Below are 19,632 nucleotides of genomic sequence, written 5' to 3' on the forward strand. Positions count from 1 at the left end.
ATGGAACAGCCAAGTATTGGTGGGTGAAAAGACCTTTGCATAAAATTGTCAGGATTATTTTAAAACATGTCAAGTATTCCTCTGTTTACGCTAATAACCCTTCTGAAGTAACTAATTTTGTTATTTTTGCTGTTTTAACACACCAGACTTCACTGCTTTTCCTAATATTTTTACCGGCCTGAGCTTAAACCTACAGGCCAGACCAGTTAAAACACAGCCTTTGGCAATCCTCGGTACAGCTACAGCTGCCTCCCTGAGATCCACAGCTGGGAGGCTGGGATGAGAAAGGCACGGAAAGAAGGCCCAGTGTGCAGCAGGGCACAAGAATGTACTCCCAGATGGGTGGATCTGAGACTAGAGGAGGCCGAGGCAAGTAAGGGTCGAGCCTGGCTCGGCTCTTGTTCCACTGGCAGTGATGTGCCAAAACAGAGCCGAGACAAACACCCAAAGCACACCGCTTTCCCGCTCCAATGCACATTAAAAAAGTAAATCCTCAGTAGAAGCAGGACAGCTGAGCACCCAAAATCTAAAAAAAAAATTACTTTTCTGCTGTGTGTGTCGGCAGCGGAGCCGAGCTGCAATTTCCATGTGTCTCACTGAAGACCATAGGAGGTCAGTGAGCTCTTTGTTTTACTTGTCAGTGCAATTCCCATCACCGAGGTGCTGATGTGCTTCTTCTCAGCTATATATTGCCGGGTGATGGCAGTGACAGCAACATAAAAACAACCTTTTCCAATCCCGTTATGCTAAGAATTATTGGATGAAGGCATTTTAACATTTTCTGCACCTACACAAATAACTGTACTTCACAGTGCCGCATTCCAATTGAGCCTCAACAATGAGACGAACTTCAGTTCAGGATGCATGCTATGTAAAACCTTGAACTACATATACTTTAATGGGTAATAATGTTGCATCACATGCAACATTATAGACCATACATATGGGACACAAAATGACAACTCGGGGTCAATTCATGGCAGTGATGTTAGGGCACCGGATGTGAGAGAAATGATGGGCCTGATTTAGAGTATGGTGGATGGCATTTAATCCGTCAGGGTGATGGAGTAAAATATTCCTTTGCCCTGACAGAGTACTCATCCTCCAAATTTAGAGCTGTTGTCCACCCTTAGCAGACAACTCTAGTTATTGACAGTAACTGATGTCACAGTGGTTCCTGTCAATGAATCAAGGTTGATGGAAGACTATGTGCCTGCCACCCGATGGATGCAAACATGACTGCCACCCCTCACACGTTTAACTTGTTTTTGTTTCTTCAAAAACAAAATCTCAAAGCGGTAGTTTGTTTTTAAAAGACAAAAACTAATGACCCTCCCACAAAGGGAGTATTCTCCCATAGTGTGGGAGTAATTTAAACGTTTTTACTGTCCCTTGCTGCCAGGTTTTACACAACGGTGAGGTATAGTAGGAACTAGCCATTCGACCTCCCACTCTAAATCGGGCAGGCGATCGAGTGACCAAACCTCTGATGGCCGAACGGAGGAAGACATGTCACTATATCTGTACATGACGTTTGCTGCACCATTTACTTTTCGATTCATTTGATGGTTCACCTCGTACTGTGACTCTTAAAGCCAAGGAAATCCTTGGATTGGTTTTGGCTTGCCCAGTGAGTTTCCTGGCTTGCCCATTTCTGTTAGGGACCTTATGGATATTGGAGCCGGTCCCTCTCAAATGAAGGCCTTTTGCAGGAGGTGGGAAGATAGGCCAAACTAGTAAGGCAGGGCTGTGGTTTGAGGATATTAGCTTGTCAGGGGATATGTTGTAATTGAGTTGTACAGACTGAAACTGCAGGGACAGAAGCCTTTTCTGCAGGCCGGAAAAAAAAGTTATTTTGTTTTCCAGGACTGCAGCCCTCACCCGATGGGGGTTCTAAGCAGTTCAGAGTGCTCCTATCTGTAAGAGGGTATTTTGGGGTGAATACCACAAATCTGTATTTTATTTGGAGGGAGTAGCCTGAAATGAGGGAGGGCACTTTTACATGGGTGTAGTCCATTGGCCTTAATGATGTGGTTTCTAGTGTGCAAACTGGATCTGAGGAGTAATTTGTATGTGAGGGTTGCAGATGAGTCTGGGTGATTAGTGTTCATTGTCAGGATGCAGCCCGGGCTTGAGGAAATGGTTTGTTGTTGTCAGGGCACCTCCTTAGCCTCAAGTTTATAATGCATCATTGAAGACCCTGAGGGAGGGGACCTGTCAATTTGGCATGTATTGAGTAGCTTGTGGCGCAATCTCAAGCTCATATGGTAAAATGTTGTTTGCAGTGTGTTACTGATTTGACACTTTGGGGGTCATTCTGACCCTGGCGGTAATTACCGCCATGGCGGAGGTCGGCGGTAGCACCGCCAACAGGCTGGCGGTGCACCGCTGGGCATTCTGACCGCGGCGGTTCAGCCGCGGCCAGAAACGGAAAGTCGGCGGTGTCCCGCCGACTTTCCGCTGCCCTTGAGAATCCTCCATGGCGGCGGACCGCGCTCCGCCGCCATGGGGATTCTGACACTGATAGAGCGTTCCGTACTAATAAATTACCTGTATTTGGACGCTCTTGGGTCGATGAATCTTTTGACCAAGTGGGGCTCTCTTCACCCGAGATTAGTCAATTCAATCAAATCAATAATCAATAACGAACATAAGCAATGCCCTGATCAACATAACACTTCACAATTAATCCAGAAAAACATTTCGGCGAACCATGACCTTCCGGCCATGAATAACCACACCAGTTTATTCAAAGTTAATGAATTTATTTCCCTATATTAACAAAGCTAGCACGATATAAATGTGTCTCAACACCAAATGATATATGTAAATGAACATTAATAGCTGTCCATAACGGCGAAACAGATGCAATCTATGCAGCATTTGAATAACAATGCATTCGATAATAGCAACGCAAACCACTAAAACTATAATCTGTAATGAGCTAATTGCATACATTAGTCAGCATAACAAGGTCTCAAATTGCATTGTGCAACAAATGAATCCTCATCTAACCTCAAATTAGCATCTGCATGTGGGATCTCATGCAAAAAAAAATTTAGCAACATTAATTTGGAAAACTCCTAACTAGGGCTCTTATCAAAAATCAGCAGTTGGTTACCTAAAAAGAAACACAATGCAATTGTACATTTTCCTTTCATATTTACCAAATTCAATCAGCATTCAAGGAAGTCTTCGTCTCACAGGTACCGGTTTCGATCAGCATGGGACGGGGGCAAAGGGGCAGGGTGGACGGGGCAATTGCCTCACAGCGGCAAAAAGGACAAACTATTACTTCATGCAAAGGGACGAATCAAAGTTAAAGTCTCTAGGGCGAGAATTACTTAAAGTCTCTTTCTCTCGATTAGAGAAAGCATCAAAGTTTCATCGAACATCAATTGGCATCGTAGAAGATGGCAAAATGACGAAGTCGGCAATAGCGGGTAATGTCCAATGGCTAATGGCGGGTGATGGGCTGGTAAAGGCTAAAATGGCGAATAATGGCGAATGGCGTACTTTCTTCTTGTGCACCAGGTTTAAATAGACAACAGTTCAAATCCAGTAGGGTCTTCCATTGGAGGGTTCATAGGTTGGCTTCAAATTGTCCAATCAAAAACTACAATTCACAAGCTTCTACCTAGGCATACATTATCCTTGGAGTCGGGAACGTAAGTTGCAACATATTTTACCAATTAACTCACTTTCAGAGCGTCCATTGTCTGCACCTGCAGATTGACCTTGGAGCAAAGAAGAAGATGCCAGGCTGGCACGAAACCTTAAAGATAAGCATGTGAACCGATCTCACTGGAAAAGTACAGCTTCAAGCAAGAATACACGTTTTATTAACACGTTAGAAAAACACGAGCATCTAAATCGTGAGACAAGGCAACTAGGCCGAAGCCTCCACTAAAGTTATGCTAAGTTAAAACATTTCAAACAAGCAAATCATAGCACACGTTTACGGTTATGTCAGATTAGTACAATTCTAATACATCACGTTATATAAAGCACGCTTATAAATGTTGGCGAACTACTCTGAGGGCACATTTGTCCCCGTACAATCTTTATTAGTTCGGTTAAAGTCACACTTGATTATTGCAGCACTACGTTTATGCGCTAATAAAGGTAAAACCTTCATTTCTGCGTCATCAATCCCTCCTCTGATGACTACTTGTCATCACACAAACCATTCCCACAAATTTTATTCCATTAAAATTCTGTCAGTTCTCTTTGCCTTTTATTTCCCCTTGTTCTTGCTTTGTATTCTTCTGCCATTCTTTTCATCATTTTCTCTTCCTTCCTTCTTTTAATTCTTGCCATGATCATTAGTATTCCCCTTTTTATTCCCCAAATCCCAAAGATGCAAATTAGTACTATTAGTATTCCCTGTATTATTTTTAGTAATATTCCATTTCAAATGCCACCAAGCCAATTTCCCACTGAAGCAATTCCCTTTCCAACCTTCTCCCACACTCCTGGTTCTTTCAATTCCTTCAAGTCTGCACTCTCTTTTGTTAGATTTGCAAGCATAGTTTTAATCTTCACACTGTTGTCTGGTATATACGTGCAACAGTGACGCGCACCAAGCATTTTGCAAACGCCGCCATCCTTTGCTAAAAGGATGTCTAGGGCAAGCCTGTTTTGAAGAGTCATAGCTCTTTCTGCTGCAAGTTCAGCATCCATCAGGATTATAGCACCTGAAAACTTTGTCAACATGTTATCCACTATAGTAGACAACTTTCTTATTTTGATGGAATTCAACACAACTCCCAATGAAGGAATCATGGCTCCAAATATATCTCCTACCACAGCAGCTGCGGTCTCTCTTTTCTGGATACGATGAGATCCAGACGTCTTTGGAATCACCGATAGGTCATCCAGTTGATAAACCTTTGGGAACACTATACCCAAATAACATCTCCCCCACCATCCCTTTGGAAGACGATAATAGGCATTATGCCCACAAATGTAATATACACCAGGTATGACAGGGTCAAGTCCGTTCAGCATGAATGTCCATTTGGCCTTAAAGATAAACGTATGTTTACATTCACTCGCTCCCACAAAAATGTTATCATAATAAGATTCACCTCGATATATACAAAACATCCCTACATGCCAAGCGTCTAAAGCTATTCTCCCTTGTGTTTTTATTGCAGCAAAAGCATAATGATCTACTGAAGTCCTCTTACTTAGCTCTTTTTCTAATTTCGCATTCATTTGTGCCCTTCTATCATCTGTGCGATCTAAAAAGCTTATTTCTACTGCAGTGAGCGAGCAGGTAAGATTTTCCCTATGAGCGTGAGCTGTTTCAAAAGGTTGCATTGGCTCGAAAAATTCCCTCATTATTTTAGCATCCCAATCTTTAGCAATCTGGCTTAGTTGCGTTATTATAGGAACATATGCAAAGGTAACATCATAATTTGAGTAAAAATACTGTATGTTAGTTTGACCATAAAATCTAGAAGTTACTAAACTACATGTAATCCCATATGTAAGAGGCATGTGGTGATAAGTCACCCCTTCCTTTACCGATGTCGGTATCTGTGTACACACATAACAATCTTTCGCATCCATAGTCTCAACATATTCTGTTAGTAGGCGATAGAAAACATTATACGAAAGTTCCTTCTTATCATGCAAGTGTCTCTCATCTAATTCTAGTCTTTTCAATGCGGTTAGTTCAGTGACAGTAACAGGAGCAGAAGTAGAAGCATCAATTTTCTCATTCTCACCCTTACCACGCGTTGCAAGCACTATTGCCATTATTATTAGTACACATGCAGTTATCAAGCCTATACACGCATATTTACAATATTTCACTCTACTGTTTTGTGTCATGATCTGTATAGAATCAGAGAGCTAGAAGCACTTATAAAAGAAACGATTTAGCAATTAGTTACAAAGCTTGAACAAGCGCAATGTTCACACAGTTTTCTTCAGGAGCCCAGTCACTTATCGGTTAGCAGCATTTGTCCCAATTCGGCAATAACTCAGTCTTTTATTTTTTTTTTATTTTTTTTTTTCAGTCAATAGTGTCCATAAAACTTTTCTTTTCTATTGGTATCTCTTCTTCTTCTTTCTCGAGGCTAAGAGATACAAATTCGTCAGTCCAATCGTCATTGACTACATATGCCCATTCTGGACCGGAATATCTCCTGTTTGGTATCCTTTTCCTTTTCAATTTTGCATCTCTCTTTGATTCTGCCTCACTGGTACTTTCCTCTTTGGCCAAGTCTTTTTCTTCACTTGATGTTGGTACCACGACAGACACTTCCTTTCTTTTCTCTTTCACTCTTGGCCCTTCACTGTCTTTCAACTTTTCTCTAGTCTTTACTTTTACTAGTGATATACTTTGTCTTTTCTTTGCACTGTGCCCACTTGATGGACCTGCGATCTCTTCTGAAGAAGTTTGAACAGTTTCATTCTGTTCTGCCTTGTCCCCTCCTTCTGGGGAGTCAATCAGGTTTTTCTTTTCTTTTTCTGTACCGTCTGCTTCTGGGAAAGCCCTCCTCTGATCAGGCTCTCCTGCTTCTTCACCTCTTTCGAGCCCTTTGTCACCGTTACTTTCTTCAGGCTCTTTATCACTTTCAGCTGCTTCAGGCTCTTTGTTACCTTCAGCTGCTTCAGGCTCTTTGTTACCTTCAGCTGCTTCGTCACTGTCTGAGGTTTCTCCTTGGTCTTCCCCAAGTGAATCGGTTGTTTCGTCCTCAGAGAATATTTCTCTCTCCTCTATTTCTGCCTGTTCGCTTCTAGTTCTGTTTTGCTCTGTCTCAGCGCTTGGCACTTTGTTATCAGGTACTGGCAGTTTCAGCGCTTCAACTTCCTCATCTGTGGGACACAACACTTTCTTTGTATGACTGGCGTGGATCCAGTTGGGAACTCCCGCACACTTCACAGCGGTAGTGGTCGTCAGGATCACTTGGAAAGGGCCTTTCCAACGGGGTTCCAGACACAACTTCCTCACGTGCTTCTTTACCACGACCCAGTCACCTGCTTTCAGTGTGTGTCCTGGACCTTGGATGGGTGACAAGGTGGTTGCTTCCACCTGGTGAGAGAAAGAGCGAACCACGTCAGCCAGACCTTTGCAGTAGTCTAACACCATATCATCTGTAATATTCAAAAGCGCGTTTGCGGGAACTGCAGGAAGTCTCATGGCCCTGCCCATGAGAATTTTGTGCGGGGCAATCCAGTCTTTCTGTCAGGGGTGTTTCTCATTGACATTAACACCAAAGGCAATGCGTCAGGCCATTTCAAATTTGTCGATGCACATATTTTCGCCATTCTTGATTTCAGTGTACCATTCATCTGTTCCACCAGTTCTGAGGCTTCAGGGCGATAGCTACAATGCAGTTTTTGCTCAATGTTCAGCGCTGCGCAAAGTAACTTTATCACCTCGTTATTGAAGTGACTTCCTCTATCTGATTCTAAAGAGATCGGGAATCCGAAACGTGGTATCAACTCCCTCAACAATAGTTTTGCAACTGTAAGGCTGTCATTTCTACGTGTGGGGTATGCTTCAATCCAGTGACTAAAAATGCACACAATCACCAACACATACTTCAGACCTCCATGCACAGGCATCTCAATAAAGTCCATCTGCATTCTGCTGAACGGGCCACCCGCCCTACCAATGTGGCTCACGTTCACAACCGTTCCCTTTCCTGGGTTCATCTGTTGACAAATGACACAACGATGGCAAACTGCTTCTGCAACTTGACGGAATCTGGGGTTAAACCAATCAGTTTTGAACAATCTTATCATGGCATCTCTCCCTAGGTGAGCCTGCCCATGATAAAACCGCGCTAGCTGCGATAAGAGACTATTTGGTAAAACAAATTTTCCCTCATTTGAAACCCATAACTCATCTGGTCTCTTTGTACATTGTGCCTTAATCCAGGAAACTCTTTCATCCTCCCTGACGCTATTCTGTAATGCTTCTAGCTCATCCATTGTATCCACGACCTTCAAGGCAAAAGCTTCAGCTGGTTCGAGCTCTGGCTCATTTATCGAATTCCATTCATCCCTGAGCAATATACAGTTCAAGGCACAAAATCTTGCGACTTGATCCCCATATGCATTTCCCAGGGAAACATAGTCCTGTCCTTTTGTATGAGCACTACACTTTACCACTGCAATTTCGGCTGGCATCTGAATGGCATGTAACAATTCCCTTATTCTCTCTCCGTTTTTCACTGGGGACCCTGAAGAGGTCAGGAAACCTCTCTGTGACCATAGTTGCCCAAAGTCGTGCACAATTCCAAACCCGTACTGACTGTCAGTGTAAATGGTAACCTTCATCAATGTAGACAGTTGGCATGCTCTTGTAAGGGCTACAAGCTCTGCTACTTGTGCGGAATAGACTCCTTGAAGCCAGGACGCTTCCAAGACACCTGTTACAGTACATACAGCATATCCTGCTTTCAATATTCCCAATGCATCTCTTAAACAAGACCCATCAACAAAAACAATTTGGTCATTTTCATCAAGCTTAGTATCCTTAATGTCAGGTCGGGGTTTTGTGCAAAATTCAGTCACCTGAAGGCAGTCATGCTCGACGTCTTCAGCGTTCTCAATTTTAGCATTTTCACCGGGAAGCAAGGTTGCTGGATTCAACGTAGTGCACCTTTTCAGCTGCACATTCGGTGAGCCCAGAATTATTGTCTCATACCTTGTGAGTCTTGCTCCAGTCATGTGTTGCGTTCGGGAGCGGGTTAAAAGTATCTCAACTGAGTGAGGGACCATGACTGTTAATGGATGTCCCATCACTATTCCTTCACTCTGAGTGAGGCTGATACCAACTGCTGCTACGGCGCGCAAACACCCAGGCAGTGCTGCTGCGACCGGATCCAAAGTAGCTGAAAAGTTCGCTACTGGTCTGTTTATGCCACCATGGGCTTGAGTCAAGACAGACAAAGAACATGCATCACGTTCATGACAAAACAATGTGAAAGGCTTTGTGTAATCAGGCATACCTAAAGCTGGAGCCCTACACATGCATTCTTTCAATTCAATAAAAGCATCCATCTCATCTCCTTTCAGCTCTATTTCATCCAAAGCATCCTTCTGGGTCAGTTTCAGTAAAGGCTTTGCTAGAGTTGAGAAGTTGGGAATCCACTGGCGACAGTAGCTCACCATCCCCAAAAACTTCCTCACCTCCCTCCTCGTCTTTGGTGGACTCATTTGAAGTACACTTGTTATTCTTTCCTTCATTATTCTCCGTGACCCTTTCTCTATTTGGTGACCCAAGTATTTCACTTTCTTCTGACAGAACTGCAACTTTGAAGGAGACACCTTGTGTCCATTCCTTCCCAAATGGTTCAGCAGAGCAATGGTGTCGGCTGTGCAGCCACTTTCTGTCTTAGATGCAATCAGTAAGTCATCAATGTACTGTACTAGGGTTGACTCGAATGGCAATTCTAACGCTTCCAAGTCTTTCTTTAGAATCTGATTGAAAATTGACGGTGACTCAGAAAACCCTTGAGGGATTCGACACCAACTGTAAACTCTGTCTAAGAATTTGAAACAAAAGAGAAATTGGCTGTCCTCATGAAGAGGCACCGAAAAGAATGCTTGTGACAAGTCGATGACTGAGAACCACTCGGCTTCGCAAGGGACTTGAAACATTATCACAGCTGGATTCGGTACTACAGGGCAGCATTTAACTACAATGTCATTTATTTTCCTCAAGTCCTGCACAATTCGGACCTTTCCACTCGGCTTTATTAGTCCCATGATTGGTGAATTACATGGACTGCTTAACACTTCTTTCAGTACTCCCTGTTTTACAAACTCGTCAATGAGTCGGGCGACTTTCATGAGGGTGTCTTGTGCCATGTGGTATTGTGGGGTCTGGAGAAAGGTTACATTGGGTTTTACGGTCACTTTCACTGGTTCCACTCCTTTCACCAATCCCACCTCTTTTCCTGTCATATCCCACACTTCCTTTCCGACTGTTTCCCGTAATTCAGCTGGAATATCTTCTTCAGTTATCATCGGAAAAAGGTTAATCAGAGGATATTCTTCATCGACAGTTTCCATCTCATCCCCTTCTACACTGTCCTCTTCTTCCCCATCACTGCTCATCTGAATTCCAATTCCATCGTGTGAACACATAATCGAACATCCTAATTTGCACAATAGGTCTCTCCCTAACAGTGCTATCGGGCTTGAGTCACATACCACAAAATTATGTAACCCTTGATAGTTACCAATGCTGACTGGTACTGGGTCTGTGATTGGGTTCGTCAGGTGCCTGTTTGCTACTCCCACCACTTGAACTGTTCTCCCTGAGAGTGGCAAATTTGGTACTTCAATGCTCCTAACAGTTGAACGTGTGGCTCCTGTGTCAACCAAGAATGAAACACGATGACCCATAACTCTTCCCTCCACATATGGACCCTTTTGATCAACTTCCAAGGATGCTGCAAGCACACAATTTCCCTCCTCATCTGAACTTTCACTCTCCCATACATTGTTTATTCCATTCTCACTGTGTAATGGGAACTGTTGTACTGTGCCATTTGTACTCATCACCTGACCCGAGACCTGTGGAGGAACCATCACTTGCTGCTGACTCACTGGTGCCAAGGGTATTTGCATTTGCTGATTAGGTACCATGGGTAACTGCTGTTGCATTGGCTGCATTTGCGTCATCTGCATACGGGGCATCTGCATCTGCTGCTGCTGCATGGGCTGTAATCCCTGCAGCTGATTTATGGTCTGAAAATTTGGGTTTGGACCTCTCATTTTCGGTCCCCTCATTGTCCGAAATGCATTGACATCATTGTTTTGCTGACCAACACCTGCACCTTCCTGCACCACCATCGGGCACTCGCGTTTCCAATGTCCGACGATTCCGCACACGTGACACGGCATCACCCTTTTCATTGCCTGCACACCATTCGGAATCGCAACAGTGTTCAAATCCGGACCATTACTCCCAAAGCCTCCTCTGCCTCTGCCTCTCGCCTGTGGCTGAAACACCATATTTCCCTGCGGCTGCGGTATCTGCTGTTGGAACCCTTGCAACCCTTGCAAACCTTGCAGACCTGTCTGAGCTGCTTTAAGTTGCATCATCATCACTTTCTCTTTCAACCTTTTCTGTTTCACTTCAATTTCGTCGCTACAGTATTTCGCATAATTCAACACCTCATCAATCGGTTTCGACTGCCAACAAATCAAATGCGTCTTTATCATCTGACTTATCTCTGGTCTCAGCCCTTCCACAAATCTAAACACAAAATGGAGCATGTCCTTCGCCTCTATTGTTTCCGTGCCACTGTAGTTCTTGAACGCCTTCAACAACCTCTCATAGTAACCATGAATCGACTCTTTAGCCTCTTGGGCAGTTCGATCAATCTTCTGCCAATCCACATTTTTCGCGGCAACCTTCGTCTTCAAATGCTCAATCACCTTATAGTACAAGCTCATTACCATAGGTGATGGTGCACCCGTATCCCTGTCTCTCTCTGGTTCACTTGTCGGCCAACCTACAGCCCTTTTGCAGTCTTCCCACAAATCTGCCGGAACCACAATCTCAAAGAGGGTGTTCAGGTCTTCCCAAAGACATTTTGCAAGCTTCACAAACCTATCAGTCTGTTGATACCATTCAATCGGTTTCTCTCTCAGTTTGGGAAAATCATCCGTAAAAGACTGAATGTCGCTTCTGTGCCACGGTACATGTATTAATTTTCCCCCTGCTGTCACCCTCATTGGTAACATGGTTATTGCATCACTACTCTGTGGTCTTTTCTCGTTGTGCTCTGGGACACTGTCTTTCCTCTTTTCCTTTTTCTTTGCCCACCTGCTTTCCCATTTGTCTAAGCACCTCCACACTTGTGCACTCTGCAGCAATTCTCTAAGGTGCGTTTTCATGCCTGCTGATCTCATGTGTTCAAAGTCTGTGGTCCTGAAATCCAATCTATAGCTCCTGCTCAAGTGTTTTGTCTTGTCTATCTCAACCCCGTTTTTGTCAGCTATTTCTTGCAACCTTCTATGTACCTTGTTCACTTCTCTCGTAATCCTGGGACATAGATACCTCAGCTCTTCTTCCGAGTAGGACTCTAACCTATTCACACCCATAGTCCCTTCCACCAATTCTTCTGCTTCCATGTTCAACCTGACCCTATTCAGATAGTCGTCTTCTTTCCCACTGGCTGAGCTTTGTGTGGAATTCAGACTGTTGAACCACTGTGTTAGCTGTTGCGCATTCAACCCCATCAGTGTAGCATTCACATCGACTGCCCTTGATGGTTGCGGCAACTTTTCAGTGTTCGATGATAGCGGTATCATCAGTGGGGGACTCGACCTCACCACTGTTGACTGAGCACATATGGGACTAAACTACATCAAGGACCCAGATCCAGTTGGCTGAGCCGCTATCGGAGTTGTCTCTGGAGTGTTTTCTATGCACCTCCTTTCCGTCCCATTCTGCACCATTGATCCTTGACCGCTCATACCTGCGTTAGGCTGAACGTACAAAGGTACCGGTGGACCTACAGTAATGGGTAGGGATATCGCATCTGGGTTCTGTCCATTCCCCAGGTTCTGAGGCATGTTCATTCCCACACTATGGGTCATCATTGCCGGCATGCCCGTCTGACTCCCCGTCATCTGAGCATGTGCGGTTCCCCCCTGCATCTGCTTTTGAGGCATCAAAAACTGGGTTGATTCAGCTTGTGCCAATGTTGGTTTGCGACCATTCTGTACTCCCATTACGTTTGGATCTAGAGTCATTCCCGTACTGTTGTCACTGCTGTAGTACCTTGGGACCTGCGGCTGATAATTTTCTGCTGTTTTCAATATAGGCACATCTGGATATATTCTCCTAACCTGCGGTATCTGTGGGGTGAAGAGTAAACTCGGGTCCTTAGATCCCGATGGCGTTTCTGAACTCGGAGTTTCATTATTCTGTACCGGTGCTGGAGGGGCAGAACTGGTACTTGGACCTTGTTCACTCTCTACATAAGGTGGTGGACGGTCGTTCAGCAATTGCATGATGAACTCCTCATCATCTGACTCGTCTTCTCTATCTTTGGAACACCTCCTGTTTGTCTTACAGGTAGCTTTCTTGCCTGTCGCCTCTTCTTCCTTAGCAATTGCAGGAAACAATTTTATCCCCTGCAATATATCTGACCTCCACACCTTCTGTGCATTATCCCACCTAGCGTCCGCTAGTGTCTTTTCTGCCTTTCTTATCCTGGTCTCGAACTTCTTTTGCTGTTGCTGTCTAGCCATTAGTTCCCAAATCGCTAGAGCCTCAAACTGTGCTGGCCTTGGAGGTACCTTCATGTCGTACATCGCGAATCTCAAATTCTCTAGGATCCTTATATTGAATGTCCCATGGATCGGGAACGCTACGCTCCCATGTTTCTCTGTCAGCTTGTGCCAGTGCTTTAGCCAAAGGCACGGAGCTACCAGATTCTGCTCTCAACTTGTCAATGATCTATTCTAGTGCACTTAGAATTTGTCAAAGCCCGAAGTCGAAGTTTTCTTTCACTCCCTTAACACACGTACCGACTTGTTGACCACGCCCGGTCAACCTATTAAACCGACCAAACCACAACATAAAACAAGTGTCTCATACACTTTTCAACATACTCCGGAGTCTCTTGACCTCGCAGGGCCCGTCTCAACAACAACAACCACGTGGACCTTTTTCTGCACAAAGCGCCACATACACATGAAGTTCGACGACTTCCCTACTCTCACACTCGGAGTCGCACCTCCGCTATTCTCTAAAATCCTCGCAACCTTTTCAAACAATCTGCGGCAATAAGCTGTGCAAGCGCAAAATCCTAACTTCACTTATACCGTCACTAGTACCGCCAACGCCGATCTCACACCTCCATTCTCTCCATTCGCAAGCTCCGAGATCCCGGGAAAGTCGCGGGGGACTTAGCCCATCATCATTCTCTCAATCTGTTTTACCCAAGAAAAATCTAATTCAACACCATATACCTCTCGAGTGGGGTCCCAAAATGCCAAACCGTCTTCTGCTACCATCTACTGATAGAGCGTTCCGTACTAATAAATTACCTGTATTTGGACGCTCTTGGGTCGATGAATCTTTTGACCAAGTGGGGCTCTCTTCACCCGAGATTAGTCAATTCAATCAAATCAATAATCAATAACGAACATAAGCAATGCCCTGATCAACATAACACTTCACAATTAATCCAGAAAACATTTCGGCGAACCATGACCTTCCGGCCATGAATAACCACACCAGTTTATTCAAAGTTAATGAATTTATTTCCCTATATTAACAAAGCTAGCACAATATAAATGTGTCTCAACACCAAATGATATATGTAAATGAACATTAATAGCTGTCCATAATGGCGAAACAGATGCAATCTATGCAGCATTTGAATAACAATGCATTCGATAATAGCAACGCAAACCACTAAAACTATAATCTGTAATGAGCTAATTGCATACATTAGTCAGCATAACAAGGTCTCAAATTGCATCGTGCAACAAATGAATCCTCATCTAACCTCAAATTAGCATCTGCATGTGGGATCTCATACAAAAACAATTTAGCAACATTAATTTGGAAAACTCCTAACTAGGGCTCTTATCAAAAATCAGCAGTTGGTTACCTAAAAAGAAACACAATGCAATTGTACATTTTCCTTTCATATTTACCAAATTCAATCAGCATTCAAGGAAGTCTTCGTCTCACAGGTACCGGTTTCGATCAGCATGGGACGGGGGCAAAGGGGCAGGGTGGACGGGGCAATTGCCTCACAGCGGCAAAAAGGACAAACTATTACTTCATGCAAAGGGACGAATCAAAGTTAAAGTCTCTAGGGCGAGAATTACTTAAAGTCTCTTTCTCTCGATTAGAGAAAGCATCAAAGTTTCATCGAACATCAATTGGCATCGTAGAAGATGGCAAAATGACAAAGTCGGCAATAGCGGGTAATGTCCAATGGCTAATGGCGGGTGATGGGCTGGTAAAGGCTAAAATGGCGAATAATGGCGAATGGCGTACTTTCTTCTTGTGCACCAGGTTTAAATAGACAACAGTTCAAATCCAGTAGGGTCTTCCATTGGAGGGTTCATAGGTTGGCTTCAAATTGTCCAATCAAAAACTACAATTCACAAGCTTCTACCTAGGCATACATTATCCTTGGAGTCGGGAACGTAAGTTGCAACATATTTTACCAATTAACTCACTTTCAGAGCGTCCATTGTCTGCACCTGCAGATTGACCTTGGAGCAAAGAAGAAGATGCCAGGCTGGCACGAAACCTTAAAGATAAGCATGTGAACCGATCTCACTGGAAAAGTACAGCTTCAAGCAAGAATACACGTTTTATTAACACGTTAGAAAAACACGAGCATCTAAATCGTGAGACAAGGCAACTAGGCCGAAGCCTCCACTAAAGTTATGCTAAGTTAAAACATTTCAAACAAGCAAATCATAGCACACGTTTACGGTTATGTCAGATTAGTACAATTCTAATACATCACGTTATATAAAGCACGCTTATAAATGTTGGCGAACTACTCTGAGGGCACATTTGTCCCCGTACAATCTTTATTAGTTCGGTTAAAGTCACACTTGATTATTGCAGCACTACGTTTATGCGCTAATAAAGGTAAAACCTTCATTTCTGCGTCATCATCACCCCCTACCGCCATCCAGTTCCTGGCGGTTCTCCCGCCGGGAACAGGATGGCGGTAGGGGGTGCCGCGGGGCACCTGGGGGCCCCTGCAGTGCCCATGCCAATGGCATGGGCACTGCAGGGGCCCCCGTAAGAGGGCCCCAAAAAGAATTTCAGTGTCTGCCTAGCAGACACTGAGATTCGCGACGGGTGCAACTGCACCCGTCGCACCTTCCCACTCCGCCGGCTCAATTCTGAGCCGGCGTCCTCGTGGGAAGGGTGTTTCCCGCTGGGCTGGCGGGCGGACTTTCGGCGGTCGCCCGCCAGCCCAGTGGGAAAGCCAGAATGACCGCCGCGGTCTTTTGACCGCGGAGCGGTCTTTCGGCGGGAACCGCGTGGCGGGCGGCGACCGCCGTCCGCCGCGGTCAGAATCACCCCCTTTATGTTTTTTATATTAGAATCTTCTGACATCCATTCTTTAAGTATGAATTTAACGCCTTTCCTTTCTCTTCTCTCTCCTTCCTTCAATTCCCCTCTTTTTCTTCACCTTTTCTACCCTTTCACATGGATTCTCCTATCTACTTTGCATTTTATTGTTCCTTCCCCTATCCTGATCATTCTTTTTCTTCACATTCTTTTTCATGTATGCTCTGTCACATCACGTATCGCCTTACTTTCCCATTCCTCCCCATCTCCTTTTCAATTTTTCTTCCCTTCTTCCACTCTATTCCTCCCCATACTTCTTCCCTCCCATTCCCTTTCATGTCTTTATCTGTTACCCTTTTCCCCTCCATTTGCTTTGCCCGTCACCTTGATCCACCTTTTCATCCTTTTTCTTCATTTCATCTGTTCTCCTTTTCTGGCTTCTCTACTATAACTTTAATCCCATTTCCCCTCTTCTTCTGTCCACATTTCTCCCTTCTCTTCCTCTCCATTCTTCTTCATTCAATTTCTTTGCTTCCTTTCTGTCTATATGTCTTCCTCCCTTCCCCTTCTCTTGTCCCTCTGTCCTCTCTGCAGTAAACAGAACTTCCTTTGTATCGGAGAGCTGGCGGTGAACCCTCTGGGGGACAGAATCATCAGTGCTTTCCTTGGCGATGGGTAAGTTAACCAAGCCTAGTCATTTTATTAAATCTTAAACAACTTCGACCCTTGGCTGCCAGAGCTGTTTGGTGCCTGAGGCAAATGGGAAAATTGGAGTAGTTGCCTCCTACTCCTATTAAAGGTTTTGTATTTGTACCCACTCCCCTCCACTACTGAATGATGGGGTAGGTAGTAGTCATGGGCATCAGTTAGGGGTAGCCACAGGTAGACGTTGGTGCACTTTTCAAGGCTTTTAGCACCACATTAGCTGCATTGGTCTTAGGGGTCATGAAGGCAGTAGTAGGGCCAGGAGCCTATTTACTTTCTGTAGTTTTTACTCCTTTCACTCCGCATAACACCAAGAGTATGCAGGAAATATGAGGCTGTTGTGAAACTAGCACTGAGACCAAGGAGTGACCTAATGCTTTCATCTGCTGTCAAAAGATGTTTGATGTTACTTTTGCTAATCTTGACATTTTTGGTGCATCAGCGATCACCAGGGTTTTCAGGAACTTTGGTGGGGCTCAGGTCACATACGTGATGCGGGGCCCTACTGTGGTTTTATGGTGACACCTAGCAAAGAGCTAAGGTTGCCTCCCTTATTGATAATATATAAATACATTTAGCAGTGGTTGTGCAAGGCCCATTGAAGATTGGGCCTGGGACAAATAACTGCAGCTGGTTTTCTTCATGTGACAATCCTGACAACCATATTGGTTGTCTCTTTCTACAACTGAGAGCTCAGTGGTAATCTCCTTCGACAGGTTAATGGGAAGTTTAGATGTTCCTGGATACAGGGGATGGATTGGGTAGTTGCTGCTACGAGCAATGGATGGGTGGTTATCACCTCCTGAAGGTGATGGGTCCATTGATTGACTCCTTCTACAGGTTATGAACTGTGTTGCCCAATTCACCCTAGAGGTGGGAACATGGAGGCAGTGCATCTAGATACAGACAAAAGCAGATATAAAAATAGAACAAGTCGGAGATGGAATGGTTGTCTTGAACAAAAGACATTGCAAAACACATTGGTAGTCTCATATTAAAGAAGACATCTGGATGACTTGCTTCCTACTTAAGGAGAAACTAGAATAGTTTATCTTCTAAATAATTGTATCTGAGCTTAGCATTTTCTCATCCTGTGCCAATTGTTTGTATCCAAAGGTCTCAACTGCTACCCCCTCGGCCAAGTGCACAACACTCTAGCAGGTCTCGTAAACACAGGATATTCCAAAAACTGGCCTCCAGCTATATACAGGTCCAAAGCCTGATCCAGACACAATGCCCCCTTTTGTCAGTCTTAGTCAAGGCCACTTACATCGCCCATACAATCCCCACTCAATGCCATAAACCCAACGGTCCTTATCACCTCCCAAATGACTCAATTCTTGGTGGCTTTTAATCTACTTGTCCTTATTTGGCAGATCCAGGTTTGCTCAATCCAATATGGCAACTCTATCTGTGCATTTTCTGTAAACATGTTTGTAGAACAAACCATCACAGGTTGCAGGCCTACTAAATACCTTCCCACTCACACAGTTTACTTTTTGGTGTCCTGTCTGTTCTCAGTATTTCTTGTAGAGATTGGGCCTCAAGAGTGTGACCATTATTTAGTTTTGTTTACATCTCAAGTCCAGCTCAAATCAGACCAAACGTTTTGGAATCTTACCCTGAATTTCGTACCTTGCTCTGTCTCCAACATAATTTTCCACCCTCCTTCCCACAACAGAGTAAGATGCCAATACAATTACATATTGTTATGTTGCACACTTGGGGGCAGATTTAAGAGCCCCTAGCGCCTCCTTGCGCCACATTAGTGTAATTTTTTTAAATGCTAATGTGGCCCATTGAGGCCAACATCTCAGAGCAGGCATTAAAAGGAGGCCCACCATTGTTTACAATGGGTTTTAATGGGCTTTGCAGGATTAGCTTCAACATTTTTGACGCTAATCCTGCAAAGCTCCGAACTGGTGTCCAAAAGTTTAACACTAGTCCCCTGACTACCTCCATGCTGCACCGTATCTTAGATATGGCGCACACATGGTGCCGTTAGAGGGGCTCTAAGGGGTGGAAGAAAAGTTTCCCTTGGTATTTATGTAGAACAACACTTACCAGCTCACCTTCCTCTTGGTGCTTTGTGCAGATCCCAGTCATCAGTTGTGATTCATCCAGTAGAGGTTCTCCACTAGGGATTTCACACCCAACCACCTTTATTTGAGTGGATGGTTTGAATGACAGGGTTTGCATTACAGACATGTCCTACAAGGGATATGGTATCCTGCACCTTCCAACTCAGCCTGTTTGTTTTTGTTTTTTTGATAATTATACAGAGCATATATACCGAAGGGTGTCAAAGTGCTAGCACTGTTGAGCGACAAATACAATGAAAAAGAAAAAAAATCTAAAATAACATGACTTCACATGAAGGAGAAAAGCCAGGTCTTAAGTTGCTTATGAAAGGCTGAATGAGCAGTTAAACTCACTATATGGGTAGGCATAGAAATCCACAGTCTGGCAGCTGTGACAGAAAAAGAGCGACCACTACACCTTGTCTTCTGAAATTTGTGTACTATCACCTTTATAAATGAAGATGACCTCAGCTGTTTCTTAGGGGTGTACCAATGAAAAAGAGTTCTTTTGGACATCAACCCCATTAGATGGAGAGCCAAATGAGCCAGACACAGGGCCTTAAAGATCATACACTTCCTTAGTGGCGGCCATTGTAGAGAACAGATACCCTTCTTAACAGACATACATTTAGGTACATCCAAAACCAGTTGACCAAAATTTTTTGTTTTTTTGGCATTCAGTTTCAGCCAATTCTCCTTCTTTCAGATACTGATTTCAGTCATACAGCTTTTAAATTTCTCTGCTACTACGTGTATGTCATTTGAGATAGAAACAATGAGTTGGGTGTCGTCCGCGTAGGG

At 44.1% G+C, this 19,632-nt stretch overlaps 1 protein-coding gene across 1 annotated transcript in view; it reads left to right on the forward strand.

Moving 5' to 3' along the window:
• CHP2 (calcineurin like EF-hand protein 2) overlaps positions 1 to 19,632 on the forward strand; it is a 95,970-nt gene that overhangs the window by 13,507 nt on the left and 62,831 nt on the right. The window contains exon 3 of the mRNA XM_069206957.1: positions 16,640 to 16,720. Coding sequence (XP_069063058.1) covers positions 16,640 to 16,720 — 81 coding nt within the window. The remainder of the gene's footprint in view (positions 1 to 16,639; positions 16,721 to 19,632) is intronic.

Source organism: Pleurodeles waltl, chromosome 9, assembly GCF_031143425.1.
Source record: "Pleurodeles waltl isolate 20211129_DDA chromosome 9, aPleWal1.hap1.20221129, whole genome shotgun sequence".
Classification (NCBI taxonomy): Eukaryota; Metazoa; Chordata; class Amphibia; order Caudata; family Salamandridae; genus Pleurodeles; species Pleurodeles waltl.